Source organism: Amblyomma mixtum, chromosome 4 (genome assembly GCF_055824585.1).
Source record: "Amblyomma mixtum isolate Tamu chromosome 4, ASM5582458v1, whole genome shotgun sequence".
Taxonomy (NCBI): Eukaryota; Metazoa; Arthropoda; class Arachnida; order Ixodida; family Ixodidae; genus Amblyomma; species Amblyomma mixtum.
This window is the reverse complement of record NC_143015.1, coordinates 95,302,017-95,326,809: the sequence shown is the minus strand read 5'-3', so window position 1 is coordinate 95,326,809 and position 24,793 is coordinate 95,302,017. Positions and strand designations below refer to the sequence as shown.

Below are 24,793 nucleotides of genomic sequence, written 5' to 3'. Positions count from 1 at the left end.
TCTTCAAAATTCGCTTGCGAAAAAACTACGCCGCTTTCAGGTGCGAAATTTTACATGAGATATCAGACTACCATAAAGAATACAGTCTTAAAATTTCATTTCGATCGATGAACATCGAAAAATCGCCGGAGTTGCCCTTTAAACATGCTGACAACTACAGCATTCCGGCCATGTCACTCACGCACTGGTTTTAACCGCGAAGAAGCGCTATATATCACGGTAACATTGCGTTGCATCAGTCACGGCAACAGCGTGCACACCACGTCCGGTTGCTGGCATGGCTTAAATCGTAAGTTCAACCAAATTACAAAGCGCAGTTTTATCGTTCGCTAGTGTACCGCCCCTAGCTTTGATGCATTTCGCAATATCACGACGAGGTCTGGGACACGGTGGAAGAAACACGTGGTCTGGGAGGAAGCGCAAAAACACAAGGACACAGCAGAGAATTGGACGGAACGAGCCGATAACGAGAGCGATAGCGCTGGTCCCGTCCGCTTCCCTGCGGTGTTCTTGTGTTTGTGCGCTTTCACACTTCGTCGTGACTTACCAACTGGCCAAAAATGCTACTCTTATTTCCGAAATGTCTTCTTCGAAATCTTGTTTCCTACAACGAGACGAGGGAATTCTTTTACCGCTTTTTAGCAGCATGATCAGTATTACGTTAGTCTTCCTCCATGTGTGACAGTAAATGGTGGCGAATGATAGCGACCAACATCGACTTGCGCAGACAGGAGACGATCGGCATTAGTAGTCAATCGCTCGCCGTGTATTAAATTTGTTTCACAAGATAACCCCAGTTGTCTCGCACCTAAGAACATGTACAGAGATACGACGGCGACAAATGACGCACGGGTGTTGCATCGATGTTGCGCTAAAAATAGCTTTGCCTCGGTCAATGAGGAGAGGAGCGTTGCAGTAGCATCCGCCGACAAAGGACAAAGGGAGCCCGTGAACAGAACGCCGCCGCCCGTGAAGGAGATACGAACGGGATAACCGAGACGCTGGCGCGCAGCTGTACGGTAAAACGAGATCTACCGGAGTGCCGGGTGCAGAGGCAACCGGAACGCAGTGGCACGCGAAGCCCGCAGATACGTATCAGCGATCCTGCATCACTCGATCTTCACATATGGAGAGGTTGAAAGACACGGATAGCAAGACACGCGTGCTGAAAAGGGACAAAACGAACTTACCACTGTAAGTTCATACCCGTTGGTTCGATACATTTAATAAAGACCGGTGTCAGTTCGGATTGTTGACGGTTAATGACACTTTTTGACACCATTTCACATAGAACACGCGAGCCCCAGAATAGATTATTGTGTGCTGCCTCATGCCTGCAGCTTCTAACCAGACTGTTTGAGATACGACCGCTCTAAGTACTAAGATTCGGTGAAAATTAAGAAAATTCGGTAACATTTGTTGTTTTAATATTGCCTCCACTCAGAACAGAATTTCTTGCAAAGCATAGTCGCAGGTTAGCCGGTATGGCATGGTTAAAATTTATAAACTGTGAATGCGTATAAGTTCTACGCATACACTTTTTAAGGGCGACAATCCGTCGGAGTTCTCATACAATGGTTCTAAAACAGCGCAAAACTGCGACATGCAAACCAGAAAAAGGCTCACGCCACGCTTTTCTAGTCTACGTCCCACTGATCCGCGCTGTTTTTGCGCCATGTGCGCATTTTAAAGGGATACTGAAGCAAAATCTTAAAAATGAACAAAAGCACTGAAAATAGATTCTCGGAATGTGATTACGCCGAAATCTAGTCGCGACTTGGCACATTTTCCAGGAGATGGTTTTATTTTTGATGTTTTATAAGCGCGCGCCAAGCCTTCCCGGCCGGCGCGTGGTGAAGAGCGTGACGTCATGACACCTTCGGCAACCGGTCGCGTTACGCGATGTCGCACTGCAGCTTGGGTGGACCGAGCGATAAGGCTCCCAACCTCCGAGACACAAAACTGGACAAACCCGCGAGTAGCGATGGCAATCGTGCTCCTGCGGGAACAGTGGGCGCGCGGGTGTTATGACGTCTAGTCGCAGCTTCCACACGCGGCCGCCAGGTGAAACGATACGGAAATAAATCGGGAAAAAAACATGCTATCCGCCTTTTTTCGCTAAAATTCTTGTCGCATTCATAAATTTTAGCAGTCAAGCTCTTGTTTACATGAAAAAGAGCCGCTCCAAAAGTTTTGTCCAGTATCCCTTTAAATGTGAATGAGCGGGGAACCACCAGGATGACACCGCCCCTGCCTTTCAGTCATAACCGAACTGCGGCTTATGCTATATGCAAGACTGGATGCACTTTGCGGTTAGCAGCTACAGACCAGAGGGCAATTCTTGGCAGAAGGAAACTGAGTACTACCCGAAGATTCCTTCGATAGCAGCTTTGATGTGCTGAAGCGCCAAAATTCTCAGCACAACTTTTGAAAGTTTAACATCCTTTAACTTTAAGTTTCACGATCAGCAAATATATTGAAGGATGCGACCACGAAGCAATGGTCATTAAATCGTGCTACATTGATTTTTTTCAGGTCGAACTTCATCTAACTTTCGAAAAGAACAGCTGTTGTTAACATAAACAAATGACCGCTTTGCAAGTAACGGACGCATTGATTATATTTTCGTATTTCAATCGTTCATGTTGCTCAACTTACGACGGGGTCCCACTCCGGCTGAGCAATATACGTAGATGCTGCACGGCAAAGTGCAAACACATACGTGGCTTGTGCAACCACGCCACAATCTACTCTCGTCACCACCGCCACAGTAGTAGCTCACTCTCCGACAGCGGCAGAAGAAACCGCCATCGCGCTGGCCATCGCTGACCCACGTACGCGCACAGTCCTCAGCGACTCCAAAAGAGCGATACAAAATTACTCGGCAGGTTTTATCTGCCACCCCGCTGCACGCATCCTTCGCGGCTGCACTCCCGACCATAAGATCAACCTGATCTGGGTACCCGCCCACGCGGGAAACTCTGGAAACGAAGGGGTCGACCGACTAGCCCGAGGACTAACCAACCGGGCGGCCGGCCCCACGGACCCAGACGCTCTTGCCGAGGCTCCCCAGACCTTTGCCGAAATTACCAACCTCTACAGAGAGATGAGACGCCAGTTCCCGCCTCCACACCCTGACTTGAATCGAGCGCAAGCCACCTTGCTCCGCAGGTTGCAGACACACTCCATCCTTAGCCATTCTAGACTTTCACTCATCACAGACGGGGAATACGACCCCGTCTGCCAAAATTGTTACCAGGGAGAAACCGCCACCCAGGCTCACATCCTCTGGAGTTGCGCGGGAAATCCGCCCCCTCGAACCTTACTGCCAGCTCCCTCCGAAGACGGATGGAACCAACTCCTCAGAAGGCCAGACAAGAGCATCCAACTGGCACTCATTTCGTGGGCCCAGGAAGTCGCCCCCACCTGGGGGCCACACCAAGCCCACCTGCCGTAAATCCCGCCAATCTATGGCAATAAAGTTGTTTCTCTCTCTCCTCTCCGGCTGAGCAATGCTCTATTTTAGGCTACGTCCGCGCGAAGCATTCTACGCGTTTTTCTAGTTCGAACATCACAATGTGGACATCATTCGAAAGCTTAATGTACCCTCAGTCAATCGATACTCACCAATGTGGCGAAGCTGCAATACCTACTGCACAACAGGTGGTATCGCAGACGACGAAGTCAGTAGTTTCGTTAATATGAACTACCTCAGAGAACATTACGACAGTTTCGTTTGGCTTACATGTGGGATAGATCACAAAATGAACAAGGGAGGGGAAAACCTCAGGTTGCTAGAGCCAACGTTTCGACAAGGGGACTTGTCTTCGTCTGGGCGCCCAGACGAAGACAAGTCCCCTTGTCGAAACGTTGGCTCTAGCAACCTGAGGTTTTCCCCTCCCTTGTTCATTTTGTGATCGCCAAGGACCATCTACCGCACCCTCTCTCTATGTGGGATAGATGCTTATCTAATGTGAAATAGTCTCAGAATGTACTTTGCTGTGTTTGATCGGCAGCCTTTCAAATATAGCAAAATTTGGTTATTTTGGACATATCTGCTGCGTATCGGTGTGCACAGCTTGAATATTTTTACCACTTGGTGTGGACAAGAAACTTGTGCGGCACGCTAAGTTTAATCAACTTATCTTCATTAGTTCGTCTTTAAACGCCTTTCCCGTTTAAAGACCGTGAGGCAGTATTGAGGAAATCCTAAAGTTCGACAGCATTTACATGCATCTCGCGGGCCCGGTCGGGCTGCATCCCGACAGGGTGCATTCCGGTTGCAGACCGGGTGCAGACGGGGGTGCAGGAACGGTGCAGACACAGTGCAGACACGGTGCAGACGAGATGCAAACGAGATGCAAACGAGGTGCAGACGGGGTGCAGATCTATAAACGTTGGTCTGCACCAAGGAGTTCTAGTATAACCTCCTTGGTCTGCACCTGGTCTGCGCCAACGTTTGGTGCAGACGGGGTGCAGTCGGGCTTACCCAGCCCGATCAGCTAACGTTTACATGAGCCCGACAGACGGCTTTCAGCCCAACAGGCCTACTCGACTCGACTTGGTAACCCTAACCGCACTGCGAGTTTTTTTTTTTTTGCAGCGTTCTTTTTTTTTAATTAAAGCCTCTTGCTCGGTGATAATTGTTTCAAGTCGAGTTACCACCGAAGACTGGAGCAACTGCTGAAGTGCGGCGCTCTGCTGCATCAGCTGCTGCTGTATCTGGAGGTTCTGCTGCACAGCATTGGCGAGGAAGGCTCGCTGCTGTAGCTGTAAAAAAAAAGAAAGCGAGCATTATTTCAATCCATTTAGAAGTGGAAAGACAGATAAACAAAAACAAATTGTGGAGTCCATTCTACCATTTAGTTAGACATAATGCGGAATTGTTCTGCGCGTTTAACGTCGTCCTTTGAAAATCCAGTACGTATAGGGTCTAACGTCACGAGCGTGCACATGTAGGGCTCCGGAATAATTTAAACTACCTGGGTTTCTTTACAGTGCCCTGACGTCGAACAACATACGGGCGCGCTTTTTGCGTTACCCCTCTATCGAAACATAGCCACCACGGCCGGGATCGAACCCGCGACCTCGCGCTAGGCAGCCGAACGTCAAAGCCACTAAACCACTACGGCGGGTAATTTGAAAATAGGTGTTCTGGAACATGTGCAGGATCAGCAGAGACTTTGCGTGACGTTCTCCACACATCATACACTCTTGTTTTCCCAAATTTAAATAAATGCACGGACGAAGATTAGCTGAACAGGCTACGCTCCGGCAGAAGCGATTTTCCAAGTTGCCCCTCAAAGACGTAGTATAGTCCTGCTAAAAATGTGATAAAAAATTGGCAGTGGCTTAGTTCGGCTACGCGAGCGCAACGACGAGGCAAGCGGTGTGACGTCATAACAAACGACGGCGGCGGCTTCGCGACGAGGCGCGCGGTGTGACATGCCAGATGGCGCGGCGAGCGCGCGGCGTCCGCCAGTTGCGGCGGTTGCTAGGCAACAGCTCAAGGTCGGTCTCTGTGCCTCCTCGGAGCACCGCCACAGCGAAATCGCAAGTTCGTGGCCAATGTAGCTTTCGCTACAAAACCTCCCCAGCCTTCGAGAAGCTAACAGGGCAGATAAATCACGCATATTTCCGGTACTAAGTATATATACACCAACCAGTGCAATAGAAAGAGCACAAACTGGTACCACACGCTGGGTTGAAAGACAAGTTCTGAATGTCTTAGTTTCACCTGTATATTTGATCTCCCCTGAGTGGTCAGTCGGCTTAAATCCATTTGCTTGTCTCGTGAGCACTTTTTATTGTTGTTATTTCTAATAAGCTCTGCTTAAGTTTCCCCTTCGTTGCGCTGACGTAGTTCCTGGTTACCAAAAATTAATTTCGTTATCTCTCTTAAACTTCACATTCTCAGTCTAAATATATTTTCGCGAAAGCGCATACGCTCTCTAATCGCTCAAGTTTAATTTTTTCTATACCTAGGAAACATTCTCACCTGCATCATGTGCTGCTGAAGGACTTGCTGCTGGATGAGTTGCGACGCATCGACGATCGGAACAGTCATTCCTGTTGACAAAGAAGCACAGTGATGCGAATGCCTTGCTCGTCTACTTCATGAAAGCGGTCGTAACTATTCCAACCACTCCTTACCGGAGACGTTGTATAGAGGCAGGTTGTACAGCGACGGGGCTCCCTGCTGGTGGCCTGATCCGCTGGCTGTGCTTCCTGAAAAAAAAAGTGCATGCAAAGGAGTGGTTTATAAGGTTTAACGTCCCAAAGCGACTCAGGCTATAAGGGACGCCGTAGTGGAGGGCTCCGGAAATTTCGACCACCTGGGGTTCTTTCACGTGCACTGGCATCGCACAGTACATGGGATTCTAGAATTTCCCTTCCACCAAAATTCGGCCGCCGCGGCCGGGATCGAACCCGCATCCTTGGGGTCAGCAGCCGAGCACTACAACCACTGAGCAGCGGCATGGTGTCACATTTACCAAAATGAATGTGAACATTCACCTTGGTGACGTTGTGAATGTTCACATTCACCATGTGATGGGGAATGTGAACATTCACCAAGGTCACATTCACCTGCGTGAATGTGTCACATTCAAGGTCTCATTCACCTGCGTGAATGTGACCTTGGTGATGTGCAGGATCGAATGCCATTCGATGTCCGGGAAGCACAGCAGAATAAAGATCGCAGCGCACCGCTTCAAGTTTGATTCGACCAGCACCAAAACGCTCAACACGAATTGCTACTCTTTCCCAACAGCTGAACTTTCTAGTTTAAAAGAAGCTGATCCTATATCCACATCACAAAAACAATTTCACTGGCCTAAATATTTATTCCTTTAGATGCAATAAATGGCACAGTCTTGTCTGCATTACGGCATATTAAATAGGCTTGTTAAGCGTTGCTAGGTATGTTGATGCTCTCGCATAGGGAACAAAGGCCCGACACACGAGTTTCCTACCCCATGAACGATTTCATGACAACAAACACAGCTTCAGCCGTTCATCAGCTTCAACGAAGACTGGGTGTATCCAACGCCATACTGTTAGAAACCATCGAGACTTTCTAAACATCAGCACTGCACTCAGCGCCACTGAGCTGCGAATGCAGCATGCATTCTTAAAGACTGCCACAATAGCGAAGTAAGAAGCAGAAACTGAGCTTTCACCTAAAAAAAAAAGACTATAATTATGCTTTCCAGTCAGCGCACTTGACCAGCGCAGTTGTCGCATGCTTTTGCGATTTGTAAATTTGTGACACGAACTGCGTGGCGCCATCCTGGCGCCCGTTGCGCCCCACGACCCCTTTTTTAACCTGTTCTGACCTCTTTTTTTAATCTATGTGAACAGTTTCAATGGTGGCAATGTGGTTTAACCAATCAGAGGGGTCCAGTAGACACGTGATATGCGAGCGAGGAGTGCGCTCGGACGGCTGCGTGCTCTCGGTGACGTCACAGCGCGTGGTCACATGACCGATGCTATAGTCACGCTCGCGGTGACGTTGTGGCGTAGGGTCACGTGACTATCAGGGCTACTACGCCACCGATGGAACAGCGGGAGTAATCCAATAACAGCTGCGCTGCCAGACTGCAAGCACTGCAACCTTGCTGCTATTACTCCGCAAAGGTTACGCGTAAAGCTTGAGCAGTACAATTAGTTTCCTGACCTAAACACTACTTTCCACTCTAAACGGCTGAAACACCACAGCTACAGATCTTTCGTAAGTTGATAAAATTCGCATACAGCGCGGTGACGTATCATGGGCCTAAACGGTCTGTAGCACAGTTCATGCAAGCAGGGTCATATGCCATCACAAACTAAGCTAGCGCGTTCACTGGGATTAACCATGGGCCACCCACCAGCTGTCATGGGTCCAGTTGCAGGACTCTGCATCGCCTGGAACCCAATCAGGGGAGAAACAAGCCCGCTTCCGAGCCCCAGGCTGGCATTCATGGTCAGCGCCTGCAATGACATCCTCGATGAAGCTACTGCCCTCTTCGCAATTTCGGATCACCAGTGAATTCATTCGCCAGCAACAGCTCTTGTGTGAACGGTTCCTGTTTTAAAAAGTAATTCTTTTTATACCTGCAATACCGAAGCACATCTCCAGCATACGCAAGATGCAACTGCTGCCATCATTTGCTATGTGCCCGATGACGGAGTGGATTTGACAATGCAGTTGGATTGTTTAGCAGTTTATCGACCTTTCCATTAGACATGCTGTATTTACTCGCGTAAACTATGCATTAGCTTAAAAAACGCCTCCCCCTACCTTGGCCATTAAAATTAAAATTTTTACTCATGACAGTAAATATTTCAACGCGCGTAAAAAACGCAACTCCCGAATTAGTACCAACCTTTATTTTTTTTTAATAAGCAATGCTTCCACTACTGGAGCAAATGCGGTACTAGAGATCTTGCAGAAGAGCGCATTCTCCCAATTCTCAACTCTTATCGACACCCACAACAATGTATATTTTATTCGTTGCTTCGCATGTCAGCAGTAATAACATAGGCCAATAAGATCTCGCTTAGCATGAGCCTATTAGAAAAGATCACGCGCCGTACCTGAGCATCCATCGACGGCCCGTCACCCTTGAGCGCCATGGTCAGCAGCAGCGGGTCCTGCAGCGAACTCAAGTCGTCGTCGTCGTCGGTGTCCTCATCGTCGCAGCTGTCAAAGACCTCGCCCCTTAGCGACGCCGCCAGCGACCTCGCGTCGCTCAGTTCATCCAGACCTCCGTCCAGGAGAACAGGATTGAACAGGTCGTCCAAGTACTGATCGAGGTCGGACGTGTGAGATGGAATCCTCACGTTGCGGACGTGGGACGCCAGCGACGGGGCCTCGGACGTGTCCGACAAGGCCGAGCTGCGGGCGCATTCGGACGACGTTCCGGCCGCTGCGGCTGCGGCAGCCTGGCGACCAGCAAGCTGGGCCTTGGCCGTGTGGGAGTGAGGTCCGCGACGTCGGCTCGCCTGGACCCCGGAACCTCCAGAGTACTTGACATAGCGCTGAGCGTCAGTACCGCTCCTGGCGTCAACTTGGGGACTTTCACTGCGGTCCGAACCCGGTCGACCATTGAGGGGCGAGTCCAGCATGAGTTCGCTGGCCGTCTCGGAGGCAGACGGAGGAACCATGCTGCCGCCGGTGCTTCTGGAGAAGTAGCGATCGTTCAGGACGGAGGCCGACAGACCCCACGAGGCTCCTCCGTCGTCGTCGACGTCGTCCACGTCTTCGCGGTGGGAACGTCCGGAGGGCGTCGTGGCCTCATCCACGTGGTGGACGGTGGCAACGCAACGCTGCTGTCCTCCGGCTGAGGTCGCCGCTGATTCGGCGCGGGATTCGAAGTAGCGGCCGTTGAGGGCGCTCCGCTTAGAGAGGGCGCTGTCGGGAGGTCCTTCGTCCAAGAGGTCTTCCATGGACCGAGACCGGGCGTGTGACGAGGAAGCGGCTGAGCGGGCGCCCATGCGAGATTCTCTGCGGTCGAGGGACCCGTCCGTGACTGCAGGGTTGAGAGCAGGAGAGATGCAGAGGCATTTCAGTCAGCGCAAATGTTAAGGAAATGTTTTAAATTTGGACTGCAAAGACACGGACATTGAAGTTTTGAAACTACTAGCTGAAGCTCCGAAATTTTAAATGATTGCAGTAGCAATGTTGCAAAATTATTTTCCTTTCATTTGAGAGTACCGAAGTTCTTTCTTAACGTTGGCACTTTTGGATCAGTGATTTTTAGCCTCATTTAAATTGAAAACACCAAAAAAAAGTGTAATTGAAAGAGTGGTGACCGCAGGTTATCGCATCACTGCTCAATGAGGACGCCTAAGCTTCTGCATGAAACCTCTTGACGTTAAACCCTCATTTCAGCACGAAGCGAAAATTCAGTTAGACATTACCTAAGCTCCCATGTTATCTAAAGAAGTTGCTGAATGAGGGAGAGACATAAATTAAGCGACTAAAGTAGCTACAGTATCAGCCGAATCAGTAACTCAACTAATTCTTTGAGCACAGAGGTAAGTCAGAGGCTGAGTTGTCAAGCCAACAAGAAATCGATCTAAAAAAACAGGATAAGTCCGCCTCTAAAATGAATGGGTGGTTGCTTAAGTGAATTAACGAGTAGCGAATGTGATCGGATGAATGGGCGAACAACCCTCCAATAAAGCACTCCCATTCTCACCAGTGTTTCGCTGCTGCGACGACTCGATCGAGCGCCGCGACCGGACGCCTTCCATGCGACTTCCTGCGCCGACGATGGCCGCCGCCGCTGGCACCACGGGTGGTGGCACCGGTATGGGCTCGCGGGGTCTCGTTGGGGCCTTCCGACTGGACACACGCACTGGAGGCGCCGGAGGAGGAGTCGTCACATCCGCGGGATCCACCTCGTACGTGTTCACCCGACTCGGATGGTGTGGCCTGCACAAAGCGCAGGACACAGACACATGCCCATGAAGACCAAAACTCGCGGTCGGCATAAGACGTCAAAAAATTGGAAAGGACACCTAAGCTCCACCTTAAGGATATGACGCGGCATCATTAATGAGTTAATGCCGATATATACGGAACCAGTCATTTTCAACTTTACATTCACAGATACGTGGGAGTCCTAATACCACTCCTTGCTCAATGGTGCAGCAGTTAAGGGATTAACCTCCCTGCCTTTCCTCTTATTCCTCCTCCTCCTCTGCCCTGCGATGGCAAGTGCTCCCACCAGTGGGTCTTATACGACCTAAGTTGCTCTTTTCGAGCAACCTCTTGCGACCATTAATGTAACTGCCACCTGCCAGGGTGGTTAGTTCTCTCAAAATCCGGTTGGTAGGTTGTGGTGACCCAACAATGTCACGTGGCCTAGGTTGCTCATCTAGGTCGCTTCTACGGGGCCGGCTGCCTAGGCTACCATACGCCACCGTATTTATCATTCACGACGCCAATACCGCATATTCTGCGTAACGCGGCCTTTAACGCTATCGTGTTAAAATACTGGCAAATTACGATAGTCAACCCAGAAGCACTCAAGGAACCCCACGGTTACTGGAGACCTAATTTGAGAAAACCTGCATGCATGCTCATAATGAAACCAGAGGAAAATCTATTAAAAAACGGAACAGGGCCTGCGATCCACAGATTGCATTATTCCCAACCCTCTTCCCCGACATGGCGGGCCAGCTAGTTCAAATCGTAACACAGATGAACAGAAAACTGAATTCGGTACGTTTATGTTTTTATGGGGGTTTAACGTCCCAAAGAAACTCAGGCTACGAAGGATGCCGTAGTGGAGGGCTCCGAATAATTTTGACCACGTAGGGTTCTTTAACGTGCACTGACATCATACCGTACACAGGCCTCTAGAATTTCTAGAGGCCCGTGTAGTGTGCGATAGCTCATAGATACACATATACGCAGTTACTTCGAGAACACGGAGGCGACTCATGCATCGGGTTACTCACGAGGTCTCTGACGCTGGCGCCGTGGCGTGCGGGTCGTGTGAGACGAGGAAGTAGGACTTGCAAACGGGGAATGCCGGCGGCAGCTCGGTCTCCGAGATCAGGTCGAACACGTAGTCCGCCCCGCACAGGCCGTAGGTGGTGGACTCTCCGTGCTCCAGGTCCACAGTCCATCCGAAAAGGTCCTCGATGCCTCGAGCCTGGACCAGCGGGGCCGCGAACTCCTCGCCTGTCGTCCACGAGTCCACGGCTACCAGGGAAGGCTCGGTGCCTGCGCGCGCGGCCACCGGTCAGAAGCCTCCGGACTTGGTCGGCTATATCGCCCGCTGTCACGTGCACTTGGAATTCGCCACATCTTTCTAAAGGCCGGATATGTCCCAACTTCCCCTTTCAGCAAATGCTTGCTGCTCAGCGCAAAGACTCCCCAGATGAAAGCGATGACTGGCAGTCTTTAGACCGGGATACCCATTCCAGCTGGGTTTCCAGCTGGAGTGGCGTTTCTGATCTGGATGTCCAAGCAAATCCTACTGGAGCTATCTGGCAGCATAGATTTCCCAGCTGGACAGCTAGAACGTTCCAATTAGAACGGAAGACTACCAGCTGGAAAGGCATGGTTTCCAGCTTGAAAAGTATGGGTACTAGTTCAATAGTATAGATGGAAGTGTGTGCTTTTTTTATATGTGTGGTCAGCGCAATTAGCCTTGAAGTGCAATCGATAAAAGCGCTCTCGTCTGCTTACCCAAGCTGGTTTACAGCTGGAATATTGCTGCATCTAGCTATTGGAGGCTACACAGCACGCTGATCGAATATATGCCGAACAGAGCGTCCACTGGTGCACAGTGGTGGTCATCATTACCGTGAACACAGGTGCGCGCGTTTCTCCCGTGTATACGACGTCACTGATTCGCTCTCGCGTCGTTTGCTGTACACTGCATCATTTTGTGCTCCGTGTTCTTTCTTCTTACCAGCGGAGGTCTCTTGAATCTCGCGACAGTCAACTGGAGGCACCTTATTCCAGCTTCGAACAAAAAAAAATACAGCTCGTGATGCTGCAAGGTTCAACCAGAAAGGCTTGGCGAGGACAGTACTTCGTGCACAAGGCAGAAGCAGCGATGATTACAAAAAGCACCTACATACCAGCCTCTTAACATCACTGACGAAGAATAACTAAACATGCACTAGCACATATACACTAGAGTCGGACCCGTTAACGAAGGAGTTGATGGTTTGGTTTGATTTATGAGGTTTAGCGTCTCAAAGCGGCTCGGGCTATGAGGCACGCCGCAGTCGAGGACTCCGGATGTTTCGACCACCTGTGGTTCTTTACTGTGCACTGACATCGCACAGTACACGGGGCTCTAGAATTTCGCCTCCATCGAAATGCGACCGCCGCAGCCGGGATCGAACCCGCGTCTTTCGCGTCAGCAGCTGAACTGTATATAACCACTGAGCCACCACGGCAGCGTTGAAAGCTCGTGGTAGTCAGTACGCCAACATTTGGCGCTCATAATTAGTGCGAAAGTGAGGAACTTTCTAAGTCTGCATGCTTCCTGTGTTATAGATTGCTTCAGGTGCAGTTATGTGTGCCAGTTTTCCATGAAAGGGGCGTCATCGTTTCTGCGACTGGTATGCAATTTTTGCAATATACAGTATACAAAATAACGAACACGAGTGTTCACGGAAAGGATGAACACCACGGTACGCAGAGAACTTCCGTGCCTTATGTCAAGACCTTCTTAACTTATAAAAGAGCCCGACATTTAGAATCGCATCATTTCAAGCACGCGCCGCGAAGCTGCTACGTGCTCTAGCAGCAGTGACAGTAGTAACAGTGACGTCACAAAAAAGAGTTTTAGCATAGTACGATCCGCGATCCGCTAACCTTTAATCGCTTCCGCGGGGCACCACTGTATACGCGCTGATTGGTCCCGACGCGGCAGGCGAGCACGCAGCTGACGGGAATGTGGCGCCTTCTGGCGCCCCCATGGCGTTCTGCGCATGCGCAGTGGCGCCCCGCGGAACTGGTTCAGGGTAGCGGACCGCACTGTGCTATGACTCTCTAATAGACACTTTTAGCATACCGTGTACCGCGTGAGCGCTACCGGTACCGTAGTACCGTAGTACCGAGAGCCGGCGCGCAGCCAAAGCGCATGCGCAAATCGCCTTGACGGCGCCCACGTACCCGGCAGCTGCGCGCGCGCGTGTAGCATCGGGACCAATCAGCGCGGGATCAGCGGCGGTGGGCGGGCACCCGGTACTCCGGTAACGGTAACACGGTACACGGTATGCTAAAGGTGTCTAATGTCGCAGGCACGCTCACCGTCGTGGAATGCGGCGGGCAGCGCCATGCGGCTCCTCTTGGCGTTCGCCTGCCACTCGAGCATGCAGGGCGGGTAGGTGCGGGCGTCGCGGCCCTGCGAGCGCAGCAGCTGCTGCTGACAGTGGGCCGCGTAGCCGTCCTTGTCACCGTGATCCGACACGTACCTGCGTTCATCGAGGAGGGACAGACTCATCATGAACCTTTTATTTATTCTTCAAGGTATTCACAAAGTCGCGAGCCACCCGGTTTATACGCAAAAAATTCTTTTCGTATAATGATCAACCCTCTACCCTCACCCTTCTTAATGATTACCCTCTTCCTCATCCCTCCCTCTCCTCTGAAGACTCCTGCCTCCTACGGCGTCTTCAAACAAACACCTATCCCAACCTACACTATTTACATCGCCTACACCCAACACTTTACGAAGATAAATGTCCATGGTTTGGCGACATCCCAACCCTAATACATACCACATGGACATGTCCCCCCCCCCCTATCTAAAGCCGCATAACGCGGCCCTGCATCTGTGGGAGTTGAAGCTGACCAGTGCATGCCTGGACGACCAGGCAGCGCAATTTGTCATCGCCAGAAGGTCGGTAGAAGCCTCCGGAGGAGCCCTGGACTGAAGGCCCACCCACATGCACCCCAGCCACCATCCTCTTCAATAAACGCTAGCTCACTCACTCACTCACTCACTTCACTCACTTCACTCGCTCACTCATCGGCCAAGGTGAGTCCGCTACGAGGCAAATGCCTCTTGCAGTGACCCTGCAATTCTTTTTTTTAAGACCCAACCGCGGCTGTTTTATGCTGGCAAGTTGTCTTGGGTAATTTAAAGCAGAGCTCTTCGGTCTTACCAGCTGTGAAACTTGCCATAGTGAACGAATGGACAATTTTTATTGCTCAATAGAGGTCTTAGTGAGCTCGGTGGAACAGCCTGGACACGAAGGGCTTAATATCTAATTGGAGCACGGTACAAAAAATTTATTTCCACAGTACGCAACAGTGACGCAGTATGCCACCGTATTTTATGTTATTTTTTGTAACCTCGCTACGACGGACGACGGAAAACAACAAGCGGCCATCTTCATGGGGGTGTAGTAAACTCGAAGGAAACAGGGCATGTACGTGCCTAGGTTTTATCAATAAACAGAGTAGTTGGGAAAAAATACAAAAAAACAAGAAGGCCGAGACCTTTGCGAGCTCTAGGGAATACCCGATACGTTTCGACATAAGGTGAACCGGGTCGAATACAAAGCGCAGGGCCGCTGCTTGCGCGTCGCCGGGCTATCGTTTTATTAACCACTAAATATAGAGCTCGGTAGCTGAGCTAAGTAAAAAGCGCACCTCGTCTCTCCCGACACCAGTGTTTTGTGAGTGCGCATTCAAAATTATCAGTAAGACGCTACTCGTCCTGAGGGAACAGTTGTTGTGAATTACAATAAGAGGCAACAGTTCACATCTATGCCGTTGTTCTGTTCCAAACAGTCGTCAATTTCGGCTTTTTCTAAAAAAAGTGTAACGCCTCATAGATTCATGAGCCAGCAACAAAGTCATGTCCAACGTTATCAGACAAAAATTTTGAAAATTGGGAAATAGTAAGATACTTAGAAGGTAAGATACTGTTAGGGGAAATATTGAAGGTAATGGTACATTATGCTTATATGTAGCAAAATTTTTTTTTTTAAGTTTTTCCATCGATCGCATCAAACATATAAAACATATAAAACCATATAAAACCAATGGCGAACGCTATTGATTATAGCAAAGACGTTAATAGAAAAAATGAAACTGCCGTCGGATTATCTGCGGATAAATTAATTGTTATAGTACATCTTACATTACATAAAAAAGCTGCGTTCATAAACGGTTTCTCACTGAAAAATGTTTTTGTTCAGAATTGTTGGGTATGAAGGACAGATTGCAAGCAAGACATGCTTGTTTCAGAGCTTACATAAACACTAAGTAGTCATCCAAGAAGGACATCAGTGTTACAAATATTTCCAACACTCACCTGACGTCGAGCGAAGCGAGGGGCAGAAAACTGAGGAGTACGTACGATCAAGTTGAAATGGCGTAGCGTTACATCCTTAAGTCGCTTCAAAGACGCAGGTGCACCGATGCTGAGGTAGATGCGCATAGCTTCAAAACAACGCGAAACAAACACACCCGCACAGGGAAGCGGCATAAAAACAGCGCGGCGCGAACGTTTATCTGTCGCCCTGCCGTCCTAAGCGCATTCATCCGTCGTCACGCAGGACGCATTCGCGAAACATTGCACGTGCCGGCGACCGGCTGCGGCCGGACACGCAATTACGGCGGCAGCGTAGAGAGAGCAGTAAGGGTTGACGACCAAGACGGCAACAAGCGAACTGGCAACAACAGTAACGATGAGAGCTTTCATGCCTCGAACCAACAGCGTGGCCCACGAACATCGGGAGCATTACGTTCAGGGGACGCAAAGTAGAAAATCAAGCTGACCTATACTGATTGGTTAGCGACTGCTAGCGAACTTTTTAATGCAAAAGAACAGCTACCGCCGCCACCCGTCGTTTTCACAAACTTACTGGATTGACATCAAGCGCAAATTTAAACCCGGATCTCTGAGGCTCTACCGCACTGCATGCCAGTCAATTCTCATTGGCGATCACCTAGTCCTTGATTCACTCGTCATCATCATCCACTTCAAAAGTTTGAATCAAGTGGCGGGAAGAGAAATATTCCGAATTTGACTCCAAACTCCTTGGAATATATGTCTATCAAATTTATTTATAACAAAAATTCGGTCGGATGAATTCGGTCGCTGGCCATGCCAAAAGCGTTAGTTGACGTTTCTAACATGGTAAGGAACCATAGAGTCATTCTATAATATCACGCTTCTCTCTGATTTTTGCTGCTACATGATATGAAAAAAAAATTGGCAGTGGTTTAGCTCTGGTTAAACCTGGAGGATTGCGAAAGCAACGAGGAGAGAGAGAGAGGCGATGGAGAGCGCGCGGCAGCGGCGGCGGCCCAAGCACGCTAGCTATGCACCGCTACTGCGCATGCGCAACTGGCGAGCGCGGTGGCGGCACCTCTGAGTCACTAGCGCAGCGACGGCGGCGGCGCGCCAGCTGTGCGCGTGTGACGTCACTGCTCCTCGCGCATGCGCAGTATGGCCTTTCCTCCACTCCGCGAAATGGCTCGGCAACTCGGGTAGTGTTGCTTTCGCAACAAAAAGATTTCTCAAGAGTAACGTCTCAAGAGACGGCTCCTCACTTGAGCAGGTACTTGTAGAGCACCGGCGACGGGGAGAAGCAGCCGAGGCAGTTGGCCATGAGGAGCCACCCCCGCTGGCGGTTGGCCTCGTTGTCGTTTTGCCAGGTCTGGTTGGACAGCTGGCACAGCAGCTCGTCGCGCATGGGCTTCTCCTGCAGGGCTCGCTGCACCACATAGTCGCCCAGCACACGCTCGCGTCGCCCGCTCAGGTGGCCGTCGTTCATGAAGCGCAGTATCTGCACGTGGAGTCGCAGCAACAACCAGTGGGGCATCAGAAGCAAAAGGTGGGCGGGGTACTAAGGCGAAAGCCTTTAATGCCTCATCGTTGTCGACAGAACGTTGTCAGCAGAGGTGTCACGCTTTTCGGTTGGTCGAAATGGTTGTGACGTCAGGGTGCGCCGATTCGAAATAATGAGTTCACCCACGGATGCCTGGCGCCCCCTTTTAGAGCAGACGACAACTAATAAAAAATAGTTGTCGTCCGTTCCGACAGGGGGCGTAAGGCGTCCGTGGGTGACCGCTTTACATACCTATACGTATTGCAGTCAATGTCAAGCAGTGCGCCAGGAAACGCTTTCGCCTTGCAGCACTATAGAGAGCCAAAGTGCCCGCAGAATTTTTTTAGTCCAACGCTGATGTCAAGCGATTCCGTTGATCTGTCAATATATCAATTCGCGGATTCGCCCTATATTTTTTTCTCTCTCTCTGCCGTTCCGCTCCGCTAACCGTAGCGGATTTGCAAAAAAAAATATCAATTCGTTATTGAGGAAACTGAAGAGTCGTTGAATGTATGATCATTGGACTAGTGTGTTAGCGAATCAAAACGGTAAATTGTTATTAAGCTCTCCACCAATAAAGTGACTATCTACTCGTGATAAAGGCTAAGGATAGCATTGCCAAAAATAAATATATCCCAGAAAACAAGTTGACACCATTCTGCCAGCAATCAGGTCCATTACATTTTGACAATCCGCCATTCCATTGAGTCAAGCCCTAAGCAAAATGGAGTTAAAATAAGCTATCTTGAGATAATAAACTCAGTGAAGGGTCGAGGAAAGCTAGACTACAAGAAATCTACCTATTTTTTCCATGTAAGCAATTGCAGAACAGTACAAAACTATAGCGAATTCGTTCAACCGGCAAGTCTGGCCGCCAGCTAACTAACCAGCTTGAACAGCGCCAGCGACTCCTGGTGCTGGGAGTCTGAGCTCTTGGACAGGAACGGCGTGCGGATGGGCTCCCTCTTCATTCCCCACACGTGCGACTTGAAGTAGATGCTGGTGAACTTGCTGAACGCGTGCTGGTCCACGTCGTTGGGCAGCTGGCGCGGCGAGATGGCCAGCGGAGGCGTCACCGCTGATGCCGCGGAGCCGTGCGCAGAAGAGGACGTGGACGGAGTCCTGGCCACGGCTCCCGGGTATCCGGGCCAGTCGTCCAGCTTGCTCAGGATGAACGCCAGCTCGGCCGGGATCTCCAGGTGGTTGACGCCGGCCACGGCCCGCGATGCCCGTTCGTCCCGGGCCATGCGTTCCTTAGCCCGCTCCAGGGCGAGCCGGTCAGCCTCCCGCTTGCGGGCCAGGATGGCCTTGATCTGAAGGACACACAGGGAGAAGGTAAGAGGAGTCAGCCTATCATCCCAATCAAGATCAGGATAAAAAGCGCGATATAAAGCTGAGTAGTCGGTCATTCTCATCACCAAGAGCCGTATCGTAATCAGCGCAGGACAAAGAGTGTTGCTCCTGTGGAACACCCACTGTCCATCATCGAAGAACTGCTCTTTTCTTGTCAGCCATTGCAGGATATTGCTCCAGTCCAATGTGGCGGTGATAATAGAACTTACTAACAGTACCAGGCGTCGACAGCGCTATCTGAAATGCAATGAACTTTATTTTCCATAACAGTTAGAATAGCTAAAACCGGCTCTGCCAATACTGTAACATTAAATTCACTGAATACTAGCATTCAGGTCATTTCCTTTCGCCTCCTATAGCCGCAGGCAAAATTACGAATCAACTAGCCGTAGATGCTACAGATGGATTTAACGCTACATCTGAGAAGCCTGTGTATGTTAGCAGTCTTTTGGGGACACAGTCAATAGATCCGCTCAACGTGTTTGGAAGAAAGACAGAAGATGGAGCAGTTATTAGGATCACAATGTTAGAACAGGTATTCGAATTTAAATATCTAGGCGTTTATTTTACTCCTGATTTGAGCTGGCGCCGTCAAGTCGATTATATCTCTGCTAAAGTATGCAGAAACTTGGGATTTCTTCGCCGAAATGCAAGCACTTTTACACTGTCATGTCGTGACATTTTATTCAATGTCAGGTCGGTTCTGGACTACGCGTGCACTGTCTGGGACCCGCCTACTGCTAGAGATAAAGATAAGTTGGAGAGGGTGCAGAACATTGCCTTTCGTTTCGTGTATGGCAAAAGCGGGGCTCGTTACAGTGCATCGCGTACGAAGGATGCACTCAACTGGGAATTGCTTGATACGCGCCGAAAGAAGTTGCGTCTGAAGCTGTTTCATGCTGTTTATTATTCAACTGTTCGGGTTGAACCCGAAAGGTATGTGCAGGAGCCTTTTTATAGATCCAACCGTGTTGACCATGTTTTTAAAGTCTGCGAATTCGCGGCCGCGGCAAAAACTGAATTGTTTAAAATGTCTTTTTTTTCCGAAAACCATTAGAGAATGGAACAGACTACCGAGCGATGTTGTGAGTGTGACATCAAATGATGCGTTCTTTCGTTCTTTAATGATGTGATGCGATTGTGATGTGTTCTTTTGAAGTGAGATGTACATGGTGAAAGTTTTATGCTTGTAACTCTGCCTGCGAGCGGAGGTGTCATGTGTGCTTCTTTGTTGTACATTGCCCCCCCCCCCCCCCCCACTGTAATGCCACGGCGCTGTGGGTTCCTTACTAAATAAAAATACTAAATAAATAATGAATGGGCTCGGTTATTGACCTCCTAGCGCAGACACACGTGGCAATACTGTCCAAAGCTCAAACAATCTTTCATAAAGAGGAACACCCCAGACTCACCTTGTCGTACTCTCTCTTCTGCCGTAGCATCCTGTAGTTGGCCTGCGCCCGGACTACACCTCGTCGAATAGTTCGGTAACGACTCCTGCAGAGACGAACAACGTTACCGCATAATCAGACAATGTTCATCACATTTCATCCTGTCTCGCTGCAGTTGTGCGACGTACAACTGTTAATGCCGGCGCCAAGGTCGTAAAAACCGTTGCAGTTCGAAAAGACAACCCTATATTTCACTGCCTACATGTCCAACATTCTTGTACAAAATTTTGGGTATTGAATAATTGTAAGGTACTGTTATGGAGATATTTAAAGGGACTATGCAATAAATTAATTGAGATTACGTAAAGATAGGCAATCCATCACTCGTCACCCCAGCGCAAGAATTTCTGAGCTAGCATCAATAACAACGAATTTATAGACGATTAAAAATCACGCTCCTCGTCTCCCCCCTCATTTCGTACGCGCGGGGAACCATAAAAACATAAATAAAACAGCTCCGGGACTGGGTTCCGCCCATGAATACGTCATTCGCTGACGTTCGGTTTACGACTTCCGGTTGTCGCACTCCCGAGGAGCAGCGTGGGTCGGCAGCGTCTCTCCGGTCTCGGCGCTTTCTTGGCTCCCGAACTCGCGACAGGAAGAGGCGGCAGAGGTAAATTGAAAACATATGCGTGAAGGCAATGCCCTGGCTCGCGCTTGCCCGAGGGGGTCGCGCGGCGGCTCGAGCAGACGATTTTCACCGCTACCGGAAGTGTGCCCGTGACGTCGTAGCTGCCGCGGCTCGAGCGAATGACAGCGTGTGGTGGCCTGCCGGACTAGTGACGTCTAGTGGGATCTACGTCTAGTTTAGTGACGTCTAGTGACGTCTATGGGACTAGTGACGTCTGTTTTCCCGATTTTGGTTTCAAAATGGCTCCCTACGAAGACACCAAACGGCCCGCGAATTTTAAAAAACACGATTTTTTAAAATTCATAATAAATTGCCGGCTCAGTTCCGAAGACTCATACTTGGTGTCAATGCTTCTGAGCATCACTTCTAACATTTACAAGTGGCTTTTAATTCTTTGCATGGTCCCTTTAAGGCAATGACCCATTCTTTCGATGTGCAGCAGAATCTGTCTTTTAAAGTGTCCCCATCGCTGGCATCAAGCAGTGAAGACTGCCATATAAAACTCCCCGTGTTTCACTCAGCGCGTGACGTGGTCGCTCGGCGTACCTTGCGTAGTATCCCCGGTAGGCGGCCTGTATGCGCAGCGCGGCTGCTCGCATGGCGGTGTACTGCCTCCGTGCCAGGTATCCGCGCACGTGTCGCTGGATGACCACGATGGAGGCCCGCAACAGGGCCACACGCTCCTGCTCCAGGTACTGTTCCAGGGCCTCCCGCACGAACACCTGCGTGGGTAAGGCGAGACGAAGGCACACGCGATAAGAGGCGAACATTCTACGCCACGCAGGCGCTTCTGAACAAGGAAGCACCAGTGCAAGATGCATGCCTGCCTTATGTATGAATGCAGCATGGAGGGGAAAACACGAAGGTAAAGACGCACCTTCATGTCATACCCAACAATTCCGGACAAAAGCTTTTTTTTTGAGCTGGGGACAGTTTATGAACGCATTTTTTTTTTCATATGATGCAAGATTTCAGTATAACATTCGGTATATTTGCAGACCACCCGATGGCAAGCTTTGGATTTTCTTTTTTTTGCTATTAACGTTGATGCTGTCGTCAAAATCGTTCCCCACTGGTTTTCTATGGCAGTCTTAAATGCTCGATGCGACCGATGGAAACATGTCAAAAGAAAGATTTTGTTGCACATTAGAAAAATGGACCACTACCTTCAGTATTTCTATAACAGTACGTTATAATTTTTCAATATTCAAAAAATTTTGTCCGAGATGCTTGGACATGCTTTGGCAAGAGGGCACTGACATCGCGAAGTAAACGGGCCTCTGGAATTTCGCCTCCAGCGAGATTCGACCGCCGCGGCCGGAATTGAACCCGCGTCTTTTGGGTCAGCAGCCGAACGCTGTAACCACTGAGCCACAAATCTGCTTCCCGAGCGACTGCGTGATCGAGTGGCTGCATGAGTGGATTTTGAGATTCATATCATAAATTGCTCATTGTGGCAAAACAAAATATTTGGTTACAAGGGCAGAGGTGGGATGTAGTTTGTTTCTGATGCCTGCGAAACAGCGCAAAAAAAATGGCAGTGGTTACTCTGTTAAGCCTAGTTAGGCTAGCGCTAGCAATAAACTAATTAACGCTAAGTAATTCGGGTCGGAAACTAGCACACAGCATTCACCTAAGCTTTCCAACGGAATATGACTGGATGCTATAGCGAAATGGTTGGTTTTAATTGCAGTTAACTAATTAACGCTAATTAATTCAGTCCAGTAATAAGTCGACATAACTGCACAATTAACTAATGGTCCAAACGGAAGGTTGATTCCGTGATATGCACTACGCTTAGACACAGCTAAAAAGTAGCGAAATCTAATAATTCCCGCTTTGACCTTGGCTGATCTTGAAGGTCAAAGTACCGGCATGAGGCGTTTTCCAAAGCTGTACCCAGGTGAGTAGATCTAACGCTCTGAAAAAGCACTCGAAAACACAATGCGGGCATACACGGCACTGCAAGCTTCTCGAGATAATCTTTGCGTCACTCTGGGTATTGGTCATTAATGCTTAAGTCCATTCGCACCATCTCTTTCCACACAAATCGATATACAGCGGGGAACTGTTTGGAAACACGAGGGATAAAGTTGCATGAAAATTAGCGCTTTCTGGCCACTTCTGACTTAAAGGGTCAGTCTATACTCACCGAGATGAGTGTATAAATAATGGCATATTCTGGTAGTTGGCACCCTATAACATCAATAACGAGGGGTCTGCGCCCGGTTTAGGCAGGAATTTTTATTTTATTTCGGCGTTAAAAGTCGCGTAAAAAAGCATGGTGGCGACCCCAAACGTTCATTTTGTTCAAGAAAGTGGTAGTCTTTTTTTGTAAAAGCATAAGTGAATATACTACGTACCATTTGTATGCCCCAATATCAGAGAAACGCACGTTTTGTTCTAGTAAACTGTAGAAGGCGTACCGCTCGCTTTTTCTGTAAATCATATGAATATTTATAGTTACACGTACGCAAAACGCAGGCACATTCCCACTTTTAGTTCAGCGTATGCTACCAGAGACGCAAAAATAAACTCAGCCTATAGTGGCGCCATCTGGTCGTCAGGACGGGAACCATTGCTGTAAACAAACCGACTCTCCACTTAAGCCTAGGAGCGGCAGAATCGTCACTCTAATTATTAAAATAAAGCAAATTTATCTCTTATATGTTTTCTTATAGGCGAGATGAGACGGAGCGAAAGACAGGCGCCCCATTTATGGCCAGTGAACGCACTGAAAAAAGGCAGCAACAACGAAAACTCAGTCCGAAGCGAGAGGCCCGGCTTCGACGGGCGCCGCCATGTTTGTCGCCGCGCGGCGGAAATCCAGATGGTTGCCAGATGAGACTACCATCTGATACAGATGTGTTCCCACATTAATAAATTCTATTTTAAAATGTTCTACCGCACTCCTTGGCACCACAGCTGGTTAAACGGTAATTTGAGTAAAGAGCTATCGGTTGCCGCAAAGAAAATATGGTCGATAAAATTCAGTAGACTGACCCTTTAACGCCCCTTTTTCGGCACACAGTTATGACTCCTCCCAAATATCATCAATACTATCATTAAAACGACTTTTACATTTTTTTACATATGTGCAACATTCGCGGACAAAATTTTGTAAATTAGAAAGCTGTAAGAAACTCTTATGGAAATATTGAATGTAATGGTCCATTCTTGTGATATGCCGCCGCGGTGGCTCAGCGGTTATGGTGCTCGGCTGCTGACCCAAAAGACGCGGGTTCGATCCCGGCCGCGGCGGCTGAATTTCTTTGGAGGGGAAATTCTAGAGGCCCGTGTACTGTGCGATGTCAGTGCACGTTAAAGAACCCCAGGTGGTCGAAATTTCCGGAGCCCTCCACTACGGCGTCTCTCATAGCCTTAGTCGCTTTGGGACGTTAAACCCCATAAACCAAACCAAACCATTCTTGTGATATGTAGCAAAATCCTTCTTCTAAAGTGTTTCCATCGATCGCATCGAACAGTTAAGACTCCCACAGAAAACCAATGGGGAACGCTTTTGATGGCAGCATAAACGTTAAAAGGAAAAAAAAATCAAGACTGCTGCCTGGTGATCTGCGGATATATTGATTGCTATAGCGAAATCTTCCACTACACGAAAAAAAATTGCGTTCATAAGCGGTTTCCCGCTCAAAAATGTTTTTGTCCAAAATTGTTGGGTGTGGACAAACCAGGCCATTCTGAGGAAACTTGCCTTGTTCTCACCGTTCGGTGAATACATAATGAGAGAGGTTTATAAAGCTAAATCAAGTTAAAGACAGCTCAGCGACCTATTTAAAACAAAATGATACAGGCGCAAAGTAGAGAGAGCAGAATGGGTTAGGATCCTAATTGAAATCAAGGAAAACAAACGAGTATGAGTAGGGTGCGAAGGCAAGATAAACGCTGGTCCTTAAAGGGGCACCGCGATGATTTCCTCACTACCAGTTAATATCATTAAATAGATTCATCATGCTTTCCAGAGATCAGAGCAAAAAGAGTTATTGAAATCGGAGCATGCAAACGATAGTTATTCCGCTCTGAAAATTCG

At 49.1% G+C, this 24,793-nt stretch overlaps 1 protein-coding gene across 2 annotated transcripts in view; it reads right to left on the bottom strand.

The window, feature by feature from the left end:
- Positions 1-24,793, bottom strand: part of Myo10A (unconventional myosin 10A) — a 142,575-nt gene that overhangs the window by 39,405 nt on the left and 78,377 nt on the right. For both annotated transcript variants that reach the window (XM_089587152.1, XM_089587153.1), the window contains exons 17-28: positions 21,289-21,464; positions 20,073-20,157; positions 18,195-18,620; positions 17,030-17,265; positions 13,772-13,935; positions 11,455-11,722; positions 10,188-10,423; positions 8,581-9,515; positions 7,872-7,974; positions 6,154-6,228; positions 5,999-6,069; positions 4,663-4,770 (exon numbers count right to left, since the gene is read on the bottom strand). In XM_089587152.1, the coding sequence (XP_089443278.1) occupies positions 4,663-4,770; positions 5,999-6,069; positions 6,154-6,228; positions 7,872-7,974; positions 8,581-9,515; positions 10,188-10,423; positions 11,455-11,722; positions 13,772-13,935; positions 17,030-17,265; positions 18,195-18,620; positions 20,073-20,157; positions 21,289-21,464 (2,883 nt within the window). The remainder of the gene's footprint in view (positions 1-4,662; positions 4,771-5,998; positions 6,070-6,153; positions 6,229-7,871; positions 7,975-8,580; positions 9,516-10,187; positions 10,424-11,454; positions 11,723-13,771; positions 13,936-17,029; positions 17,266-18,194; positions 18,621-20,072; positions 20,158-21,288; positions 21,465-24,793) is intronic.